The 12,623-nt window shown below is 37.7% G+C and overlaps 1 protein-coding gene across 1 annotated transcript in view; it reads right to left on the bottom strand.

The window, feature by feature from the left end:
* Positions 1-12,467, bottom strand: part of NAA20 (N-alpha-acetyltransferase 20, NatB catalytic subunit) — a 43,732-nt gene extending 31,265 nt beyond the window's left edge. Inside the window, exons 1-3 of the mRNA XM_042465967.1 lie at positions 12,300-12,467; positions 11,958-11,982; positions 11,104-11,194 (exon numbers count right to left, since the gene is read on the bottom strand). Of these exons, the coding sequence (XP_042321901.1) occupies positions 11,104-11,194; positions 11,958-11,982; positions 12,300-12,352 (169 nt within the window). The 5' untranslated portion in view covers positions 12,353-12,467. The remainder of the gene's footprint in view (positions 1-11,103; positions 11,195-11,957; positions 11,983-12,299) is intronic.
* Positions 12,468-12,623: the final 156 nt, after the last annotated feature.

The raw sequence follows: 12,623 nt of genomic DNA, 5'->3' as shown, positions 1-12,623 counted from the left end.
AAAAAAACAAAACAAACAAACTAAAAACACAAATAAAAAACCAAAAAAACCCAAAACAAAAAACTTTAATTAATAACAAAACAAAAAACAAACACAAACAATTAAAACAAACCAAAAAACCGACTTAACAAAATAACAGTTAACAAAAAACATTAAAAACAACAAAACAAAAACACATATTAAAGAAACAAAAGATAACAAAACCATTTGTAAAAAAAAAATAAAAAAACCGGTTTAACAAAAAAAATAATTAATAAAAAAATAAAAAAAAAACGAAACAAACAAAATAAAGCAACAAACAACAAAACAAAAAAAAAAAACATTTAAAAAAACCAAACAAAACAAAACCCCCTTTAAAACAAAACCTTGAAAACCATAAACAAAAAAAAATTAACAAACAATAACGAAAATAATTCGAAACACAAAACACATAATAATAAAATAAAGCACCAACTAACAAAAAAAAACAACAATAACAACAAAATCATTTAAAACAAAAAAAAACAAATAAAACTTTAAAAACAATTACCACAAAACAAAAAAACAAATTAAAAACAATAAAAAACAACTTACAAACATAAAACACAAACACAAATAACAGTACAAAAAAACCAAAAAACAATAACAAAAAAACAAAAACACCTTTAACACCCTAACAAATAAAACTAACAACCCAACAAACGAACCTCACATAAAACAAAAATGAACCAGTAACTTTAACACCAACCAACGAACAACATAACCAAAAAAAAAACGCGCCTTAAAAAAACAAAAACCTTTAACTCACTTTAACAAAACACAAACATTAAAAATTAAAAACAAAAACCACAATTAAAACAAGAAAATTAATACAAAACATTTCACCCACCCCCCCGCCCCCACCCACAAAAACCCCACTTCCCTTACACACACATTTTCCCAACCACACGACACACCCCCCCCCCACTTCCCACTTCCACCACCCACCACCACCCATCATTACCCACATCATTTAACATTACAATCCCACCCCCACAACCACTCATTCCCCCTTTCCCCCGCCACACTCCACGAGTCCCCTCCCTTCCCCCCAACCCCCTCCACCACCACACCCCGACACACGTCATTTAACCACCCCCGCACACACTAACCCACCACACACAGAATAAAACCCCCCACAAAACACACACATTTACCCCACTTTACAACATACAACAACTAACAAAACACATCCTCCAACCCCTTTAACACCACCTAACCGACAAACATACCAACCACCTCCTTCCCACCACAAACTCAACAACAACCTCCCCCCAAACAAACAAAACCGAACCAACTTTAATAAACAAAACCACCACACCAAACGACCAACAAACCAGTCGAAAAACACCACCCAACCACCAACCCACCCACCCACACAACACACCACTCAACCATTCCCACTAAACCCACACAACAACCAACCACCCGCACCCCAACCTACAAAACACCACCCCCCCGCCCACCCTTACACCCCCGCGCCTCCTTCCCCCACCCAGCCCCACCCACCACCCCCCCCTCCTTTTACCCCTTCCCCCACCCAACCCCACCACCATCCCACAACCCCTCCTCCCCCCCCCCCCCCCCACCCCCCCCCAACCACTACCCAATATTCCACTCCCCCACCCCCCACCCAATTCTCCCCTCCCCCCCCCCCCCCCCCCCCTTTTCCCCCCCCCCCACCCCCACACCCACCAACCACCCCCCCCCCATCCCCCTACCCACCCTCACCACCACCCACCATCAAAACCACCCACCCCCCCACCTAAAACAACCACTCAACCACCCCCACTCCCCCCCACTCCCCTCCAACACACTCCACCCACCCAACCAACACCACCCCCTCAACCCACCCCCAAAACAACACACCCAAATCCCACAAATCCCCCACCCCACATTCACCCCCCACTCCTTTCCCCCCTTCCCCCCCCCCCTCCCACCCACCCCCCCTTCCCCCAACCTCCCCCCCCACCGCTCACCCCCCCATTTCCCCCCCACCCCCCTCCCGCTTCCCGCCCCCTTCACATCATTTCCCCCCCGTTCCCCCACTCAACACCAACCCCCCCCCACCCCCACCAGCTCCACCCCCCACTATCACAACCCCCACACCCCACCCCTCCACACAATTCCCCCCACCCTTCCCTTCCCCGTCCCCCCTCCCGCCCCACCCTTCCCCAGTTCCCCCACCCCCCCCGACCCCCCCCCCCCCCCAACCCCCCCCCCCACCCCCAACCACACAACTCCCACCCACCCGCACCCCCCCCATCCCCCCCCCCCCGCCTATACCCCCCATTCAACCCCACCCCCCCACCCGTCACTCCCCCCCCCACCACCCCCCTCCCCCCCGCCCCCCCCCCACTCACCCAACCCCCTCCCCCCACACCACAACCGGTCACCCCACCCCCCCCACCCCCACGACCCACAACACCCTTCCCCCATCCCCCCGCTACTTCCTTTACCCCCCCACATGCACCTCCCACATCCCTCCCACCCAACCAACTCCCACCCCGCAGCCCCCTTTCCCACCACACCCCCACCCCCCACACCCTTCCCCACCCACCAACTTTTCCCCTCCCCCCATCCCCCCCCCCCCCCCCCCCCTTCCACCACCCCCCCCCCACTCCCTCACCCACCCCCCTCCCCCCCACACCCCTCCACCTCCCCCCACCCCCCAAACCCCGCACACCCCATCCCCTTCCCCCCCCTTTCACCTTACCATCCCCCTCCCCCAGCCCCACCACCCCCCATTCCCCCACCTTACCCCCCCCCTATCACCACCCCCCCCCCCCCCCCCCCCCCCCACCCCCCTCCCTTTCCTTCCCACCCCCGACACCCCCCCCCCCTTCCCTCATTACCCCTTGTTCACCTCCCCCCCAATCCCACAACACCCCCCACCTCCCATCCCTATCCTCCTTTCATCAACCCCCCAACTTAACCCACGCCCCCCTCCCACGCTCCCCCCACCAACGCCCCCCAAGCCCCCCCCCTCCACCTCAACCCCCCCCTTCCCTCCCCTCCCCCCACGGACCCCTCGCACCCCACCCCCACCCCACCCCCCCTCTTATCACCCCTCCCTCCCCATTCCACCCCCCCACACCCCAACCCCCAAGTCCCCATCCACGCCCCCCCCCACCCAAACCCCCAGCATACTCACGCCCCACTTTCCCGCACACCACCCCACCCCAAAAACACAACACCCCCTTCCCCACCCACCACCCCCACCCCACACCCCCCCACCCCCCTCCCCACTCTCCCCATTCCTTCCACCCGTTTCTTAACCCCACTTCACCCCCCCACATCCCAACTTTCCCACCCATCCCCCCCTCCACCCCCCCCACCCCAACCCCTCCTTTTCCCCTCCTTATCCCCCACCCCCTTCCATCCCCCCCCCCCACCCCCCCCCCCTGCCTAACCCCCATCACCTCCCCCCCCGTCCCACTTTCCTTCCCACCCCCAGCCCCCACCTCCCCCATGCCCCCACCCCCCCCTCCCAAACACGCATCCCCTCCCTTTCACCTCCCCCCCCCCACCCCACCCCTAAACCCCGACCCCCTCCCTTCCATATTCCTCCCCCCACCCACCCATCCCACCCCTTCACCTTTCCCCTCCGTTCCCCCCACCCCCGTCCCCCCCCTTCACCGACTTTCCCCACGACCCCCCCCCCCCCCCCCTCCCCCACAACCCCCCCCTTTCCCCTTTCCCCCCCCCCCCCCCCCCCCCCCCCCCCACGCTGACCCATATCCCCCCCACCCCCCCACACCCCCCGCCCCAGATTTCCTTCCCTCCCCAACCACCCCCACACCCCCCACCCCCACTCTTCATTTCCCACCCCAAACAAACCAAAACCAAACCCAACACAAAAAAACACATTTAAAAAACAAACAACAAACAAATAACAAAAAAAAAAAAAAACAAAAACAAAAAAAAAAAAAAAAAACAAAGACATAAACACAACTACACACCATTTAAAAGCACTTAAAACACAACAACTTAAAAAAATAACAACTTTAAAACGAACATTTAAGAAAAAGACAAAAAAATATTAAACTTAATAAAAAACACAAACTCAACATTAAACAACAAACATTAAAACAAACAAGACAAAAAACAAACAAAAAAAAAAACAACGTTTTAACCAAAACTAAAAAAAATAAACTAACAAAATAAAAAACTAAAAAAACAAAAAAACAAAGTTAATCATTTAAAAACAACTTAAAACAAAAAAAACACTAACACTTTAAAACAATAACAAAAACAACAAAAAAATTAACAACAACAAAAAAACCATTTAAAAAAAAATTAAAATTACAAAATAAATTTCAAAAAACTAAACACTAAACAAAAAACAAAATCAAAACAAAATAAAACGAACGCGAAATACACACAAAAAACAAAGCAACAACAAACACCAAATAACTAAAAACTTAATTAAACAACTTTAAAAAAAACAAATGTAAAACAAACAAAAAAAAAAAAAAATAACACAACCTTAACAAAAAAACAATTAAAAAACACTTTTAAAAACTTAATAAAAACAACAAACAAAAAAAAAATAACAAAACAAAATCAAACAAAAAAACAAAAATAAACCCAAAACTAAAAAACACACAAAAGATAACTTAATTAAAAAAAAAAAAAAAGTTTAAAAACAAAACAAAAACATAAATTTAACATCCCACACCCATACCCGAGAACTAAACTAACCAAACAACATTAAACATCAATACAATTACACACCGCCTTTCGCACTCAAAAACTCCACCCCTTCCACCCCCCCACACACAACATAACACCCACCCAACACTCACTCAATACGTCCCCCCCCCCACAACTTAACCCCACCCCACCCACCCGCACACAACCACTTAATACACCTTCAACCACCACCCACCCCCTAACCCACTTCCACACCCATCACCCCCCCAAAAACCCAATAACACCCACCTTAACCCACACCACCGCCCCTCCCCCACCCCTTTATTACCACCCACACCCAACTCACCCCCTTACCTTAACCTCCAACCCCACCACTTTACCAACAACCCACACACCCCACCACCCCTAACAACACAAACACCACACCCCACCCACCCCCAAGAAACAAACCCATTTCCCCCCACACCAACTATCCCACTACAACCCCCAAACACCAACACAACCCCCAACACTCATTTAAAAAAAAACATTTAACAAACAAACAAACAACCTAACATTTAACATACAAACACAAAAAAAAAAAACATATAACCAAAAAAAAACTAAAACAAAACAAAAAAATTAATAACGACAAACAAACAAAAAACTAACGAGTAACAAAAACAACACAGTTAAAACCCCAAAATTTATAAGTACCAAAAAAAACAGTTTAACAAGAACCAATTTCAACGACAAAAAAAAAACTTCAAAAAAAAAAAACCCAATAAAACGGCCCCTCACTACACACTAACTAACCCAAAAAAAACACAAAAATTTAACAAACAAACAAACACAAAACACCTAACACCCGAAAACAACAACAAAACCAACAAACATTCAAAAAAAATAAACCCAACATCCAAACCACTCACAAATAAAAAAAACACAGAAACACAAAACCCACCTAACAAAACCCAAAAAACAAAAAAAAAACGAAAAAACATTTCCCCAAACAAACTCACGTTTTAAAACGAAAAGTCTTTATCATTTAATAAAAGAACTACTAAAAAAAAACGCGAAAATAAAACAAAATTAAAACAAAATACAAAAAAAACAAACCACAGTTACCAATTAAACAAAAAAACAAAAAAAAAAAAAATCAACAAAAAAAAAAAAAACACACAAAACATAACAAACACACAACAAAAACAAAAAAACAAAACAAAAAAAAAAAAAATGTTAAACGAATTAAAAAAAAAACGAAAAAACAATAAGAAAAACTTAAAAACACATAAAACAATTAACAAAAAAAACATAAGAAAAACAAACAAAAACAAAAAAAAACAAAAACAACCATAAAAAAAAAAAAAAAATAACCTAACAGAAAAACAAAAACAGTTAAACGCAACAAACCTAATTTAATAAAACGTACTAAAAACAATAACAAAAAAACGTAAAAAACATAATACAAACCCACTTAAAAAAAAAAACCAAAAAAAACAAAAATTTAACACAAACAAACTTTAACAATAAACAAAATTACACCAACTTACCCGAACAAACAAAACATAACACCACAACCCCTAACAAAACAAAACTAAAAAACAAACACTTCAAAACATCTAAAAATGTAAAAACGAAAAGTTAACCAACAACCGAACAAAACCATTAATCATTCAAAACCCTAAACACAACAAAAACACTACCCAATAACCATCAATAAAAGTAAAAACACTCAATAATACCACCTTCCAAAACACAACACTTTACATCAATACAATCAATCCCTCATTAACCCCACCCAACCATTCCCCCGTTTCCAACCCACGCCAACACAATTAAACACATTACCAACAACATAACTCAATAATAATAACATAAACCACGTTCAAACCAAACCAAAACCCCGAAAAAAACCTTAACCCAAACAACTAACAAACAAATAACGATAATTCAACCTAGTTACACTAACTCAACACAAAAAAAACGAAAAATTAACAACACTTTAACGACAGGATTAAATAACAAAAAAAAAAACAAACCAATGCAAAAAAACCTAAAATCAAAAAACATTCCAACAACCCTAATACAACCATAAACAGAACAAACCAACCAATTTAAACAAACCTTTACACAACTAACACAAACCAACACAACAACAAATACCTAACACCTATACCAACCCTCAACAAACCACAAGATTCAAAACTACACAATAACTACCAATTTAACCCAAACTTCAAACACCGTTAACCCCCCTCGCCCCCCAGCCTCACCCCACCCCCCCAAAAACACCCCAACAATTAAACACACAAATTACCAATACCTACAAAAACAACAACCAACTAACACGCTTTAAACTTAATTCCAATCACCCCCACCACAACCTAACAACATTACCCGACTACCTCACCAATACACCGTTTAAATCAACACACTACAACACCCACCTTCCACCCCCCAAACAACCAGCAACAACACCATTACCTCAAAACAGACCCATTTACAAAAACTTAAACAGATTTTAAGTTTTACTACAATAAAAATAACGTAACAAAAACATAATACAATCATTAAAAACAATAAAAAAAAAAATGATTTCAAACTAAAAAATAAACAAAAAAACGCGATTTTAACCTAGACCAACAAAAACACATTAACAAAAACAAACAAAAAAAACAAAAAACAACCCAAAACAAACACGTAATAAACTCATTTAAACAAAAATGAAAAACTTTAATATAAATTAAATTTAACAACGAAACAAAATTTAAAAAACAAAACAAACAGGGAAACATATAAAAACAAAAACTTTAAAAATACAAAAAAAAACAAAACTAAAAAAATAAATAAGAAACTAACAATCCAAACTAAAACGTAACAAACACAATAAAACACAATCAACATCATTAAACACACCGCACACAACCCACCTTAAAACCTACACTTTAACAACAACAAAACAAAAACGCAACACACCCCAAAACTTAACAATAACCATTTAAACAACCCATCATTTAAAAAAATACACACACGCAAAAAAAACAACCGAAATTAATAACACACAAAAAACAAACACCATAACAAACATTTACTAAAAAAAACACATTAAAAGACAACACCAACACAAAAACCACCATAAAAAAAAAAACAAAAATTAATTTAGATTTAACAAACGAACCCAAACAAAAAAACAAACCCACCAAAAATTCACAAACAACAACAAACAAAAACAAACGATAATAAACGAAATAACTACAAACTAACTAACAATTAAACACAATATTAAAAAAACTAAAAAAACAAAAAAACTAACCAATTAAAAAATTTAACAAAAACCCACAAAAAAAACGAAAAACAAAATACAAAATAATAAACTAACAAAAAAATAATGTAACAAACCAAATTACTAACAAAACAAAAAAAATTTAACAAAACTTTAATTAAACTCCGGTTAAATAAAAAAACAACAACAAAAACCAAACACCGAACAACGACATAAAAAAAAAAATTTATTAGTACCAACCCCCCAAAAGCAAAATTAACACTTTACCTTCAACAAACACACCTCCTCAACCACAACCACTAATAAAAGAACGCACACTTAAAAAAAATTGAAAAACCAAAACAAATAAAAAAAAAAACAACACACCGAACAATTAAATAAAAAAAAAATCAATTACTAAACAATTTTAACAACCACAAAAACCAAAACAAACAAAAACACCATTAAACAAATAACCACTAAAAAACTACAAAACACAAAAACTAACATTAAAACAATTAAACAACATTTTTTTTTAAAAAAAAAACCACCGAACAAAACACAAAAACAGTTAAAAAAACCAACCAATTTAAAATCATTTAACAACTAAAACACAAGAAAACTTTAAACACAAAAATAAACAAATTAATAAAAAATTTAAAAAAAAACTTAAAAAAAAAAAATCATTAAAAGTTTAAAAAATTAATTAAAACACCATTAAACATTAAAAAAAAATTACAATAAACACAATGTAAACAAAAACGAAAACAAAAAAAAAAAACAAACACAAAAAACAAAAAAACAAACAAAAAAAAACCTTAAAATAAAAACCTAAAACGAAAAACACCACCAACAAAGTAACCAAAAACAAACCAATAAAACAAAAACATTAAAAAATTAAAAAAAACAAAACTAATTAACATAAAACACAAACAAAAAAAACTAAAAACAAACAATTAAAAAACAACACAACAAAATAAAAAAAACAACAGAATTTAAAAACATAACTTAAAAAAAACGAAAACATAAAACAAAAACACAACAAAAAAAGAACCGAAAAATCGTTTTAACAACAAACAAAAAAAAACTAACACGTTTTAAAATTTAATAAAAAAAAAACGCGAAAAAACAAAACAGAAACAACAAATTAAAATTAAAAAAACACCAACGAACAAAAGTAAAGACACAAAAAAAAACAAATTAATAACAAAGAACAAAAAAATTTAAAAAAACCATTTAAAAAAATCAATTAAAAACAATAAAATTGTAACAAACAATAACAAACAACAAATTAAAAATTTAAAAACACTTACCTAAACTTAACCAAAAAACTTTAAATTAAAAACAAAAAAAAAAAATAAAAACATCACGCAACAACTAAAAAAAACAATTTAGAAAATTTTACTTAAGAAAACAAAACAAAACAAACACAAAAACAAAAAAAAAAAATGTAACTAAAAACAATAAACAAATAACTAACTAAAAACGAAACTCCAAAAACAAATAAAAAAAATAAAAAAAAAAAAACAAATACAACAAAATTAAAACATAATAAAAAAAAAAAACAAATTTAAACTTAACTAAACCGAGTAACAATTAACAGAAAATATAAACATGTAAACAACCAAAAACACATTAACCCTACAAAATAAAAACTAAAAAAAAACAAAAAAAACTAAAACAAACAAACAACAATTGTTAAACAACGTTAAAACGGACTAACCAACAATCATTTAAAAAAAAACACCAACTCACCAATTTAACGCATTTAAAAACTACACTCATTTAAAACAAACACATTAAAAACAAACAAACAACAAATTAATAATAATAAAACAACTAACAAACACAAACAACGCACAAAAAAAAAAAAAATTAACAAAAAAACGAACTAACAAAACAAAAAAAAAAAAACTAACGAAAATGTAAAATAACACACATTAATAAAACATTTTAACAAACTAACAAAAAAAAAAAAAAGAACAATAAAAATCATTTAAAAAACATTAAAAACTTAACAAACTTAAAAACTTTAAACAACACAAAAATAAAACAAAAAAAAATTTAAAATTAAAACAAAAACATAATAAACACTAATAAAATTAACAATGAAAAAATTTAAAAAATTTAACATTTAACACAACAACAACAACTCCATTAAAAAAAAAACTAATTTAATAATAAAAAACACACAAAACATAAATTTAAAAAAACTTAACAAACCACCACCTTAAAAAAAAAAAAACTAAAAACCGAACAAAAAAAATAATTTAAAAAAACTTTTTAAAAAAAAAAAAAAAATCATGTAACAACAAAATAAACACAAACAACGAACGTGTAAAAAACAATAAAAAAACCACACCAACTTATAAACACAACAACAAATACCCAAACAACTAAAAACTATAACAACATAAAAAAAATAACACAAAAACCTTTCAATACACCAAACTAAACATAAAAAATAACTTAAAAAACAAAAAAAAATGTAAAAAAAAAAAAAAACAAACCCACTAAAAAAAACAAAACAGAAAAAAGCATTTACAACAAAACAAAAGTTAACCACTTAATAAAATTTACAAAATAAACATAAAAAAAACTAACAACATTAAAATAAAAAACATTTAAAAATAAAAAACACAATAAATTAAAACAAACACAAAAAAAAAATTAAAACAGGGCCCAGGATACCTGAAGGACCGCCTCTCCCCGTACATTCCGCCCCGCACCCTCAGAACTTCTGGGCAGCAACTACTCAGGGTTCCAGGGGCAAGGCTTACCTCCACTACGAGGAAGTCATATTCCATCGCTGCCCCGGCCCTTTGGAATACGCTGCCCACAGAGCTCCGCTCGGCCACCTCCCTGGCCCAATTTAGAAGGGATCTGAAAACCTTCCTTTTCCATGCAGCATTCCCCGATTAAAGCCCCAATAGGTCTACCTCCCTCTTTACTGGCAAGAAGACTGGCTAACGGGGTTTTATTCTGCTTTTATTATATTTGTACTTTTGATGTATTTGATCTGTTGTATTGTGTATTGTACTGTTTTTTACTTTGCTGTTAACCGCCCTGATCTATGGAAGGGCGGTATAAAAATAAAAATTTTATTTATTTATTATTATTTACAACTAATTAAATGCAAAGACAAAAATGGACTACCCACAAAGAAGAAAGACCAGTCCACTTACTGTAACCCATTAGTTCTCCACCAGGTGCTTCTGCAACAATAAAATACTCTGGCCAGTGAGCCAAATACTGTAAGTAAAATGGAATTCCATACTATGGAGTATTCTGTGTTAAGAAAAGTATACTTCAACAAGTAAACTATATTTTTTTAAATACCCAACTTGCCTTAATACTCATATTACCACTATAATAACTGCATGGCCCAAATCTAACCAAAAAAGAACAAACTCTGATCATATATTACTGATAAAGATACTGACTGTATATACATCAGGGTTACTTCACAGTTTCATTTACCTCACAGCATTTCTCCACTGAATATATTGTAGGTATAACTATTTAACAGCAAAATAATTAAGTGTAGGAGCTCAGAAACTAATATATTTTTTGTTTTGTATAAGTTTCATCTCCCATTTCAGGTGCTTTTTGAACTCTTTCATCTATTATTCAGGAAATAATAATGCATGGATGCTAAAAACATGTTTGCAACTGCAGTTGGCCCTATATCCATGGATTCTGGATCCATGGAGTCCATCATTCACAGCTTGGAAATACATACACACCCCAATCGAAAAATCAAACTTTGATTTTGCCATCTTCTATAAGGGACGACATTTTACTATGCCACTGTATACAGCAGGACTTGAGCATTCAGGGATGTTGGTATCCATGGGGGGAAGTGTCCTGGAACCAAACCCCAGAGGATACCAAGGGCTTGCAGAATATAGGTAAATGTTTACAGTCCTGGGATTGACTTTTGCTCCCTGACAAGCAATGTTAAGTAGGAAATATAGATTGATGCAGAGTCATGTATACGGAAGCTCCCAAGTTCTATCATCCAGGTTTAGAAGGATACAGTCTCTGTGAGAGGATCCAAGTTGCTGTGGGGATACAAAAAGAGATGGTTAAACAAACAGCATCGACCAAACCGTTTCATCCTATTAAGAGGGCATAGAAATAACCCGGTTTGGCAGCGCTTTAACTTGTTGTCTGGCTCCTTGCTATGGAATTCTGGGAGTTGGAGTTTGTTGTGGGGCCCAGAGCGGCCCCACAACAAACTCCAACTCCCAGAATTCCATAGCCCTGAGCCAGACAAAGAGTTAAAGCGCTGCCAAACCGGGTTATTTCCCCAGTGTGGCTCCTGCCCTCCATTTTGTATGCCCTTGTATGCCCTCCTTCTCCCCTTCCTCCTGCTCACATGTTGTTGAAGCGGAATAGGTCGTTGCAGGTGAAGGCCCGCAGCGAAGTCATGGCTCCTCTCGCCAAAAAGAGTTTAAAATTCGGATTTAAATTGGTTTTTTAAATCCGACCCGGAAGTGCTTCCGTCCCCTTTGACCTGCCCCCGGGATCACTTCCTGTCGAGAAGTGGCTACTCGCTCTCTGCGCCCGAACGTTCTATTCTATCAACACTCTCTCTGCATTCGGAGGCGGAAGCGTTCCGACGTCATAGAGATAGGAAAAAATAGAGACTGACGCACGCCTCTCTCATTGTTAGCATCCACGCTGCGGGAATATTAAAGCA

Source organism: Sceloporus undulatus, chromosome 4 (genome assembly GCF_019175285.1).
Source record: "Sceloporus undulatus isolate JIND9_A2432 ecotype Alabama chromosome 4, SceUnd_v1.1, whole genome shotgun sequence".
Taxonomy (NCBI): Eukaryota; Metazoa; Chordata; class Lepidosauria; order Squamata; family Phrynosomatidae; genus Sceloporus; species Sceloporus undulatus.
This window is presented reverse-complemented; position numbering and strand designations above follow the sequence as displayed.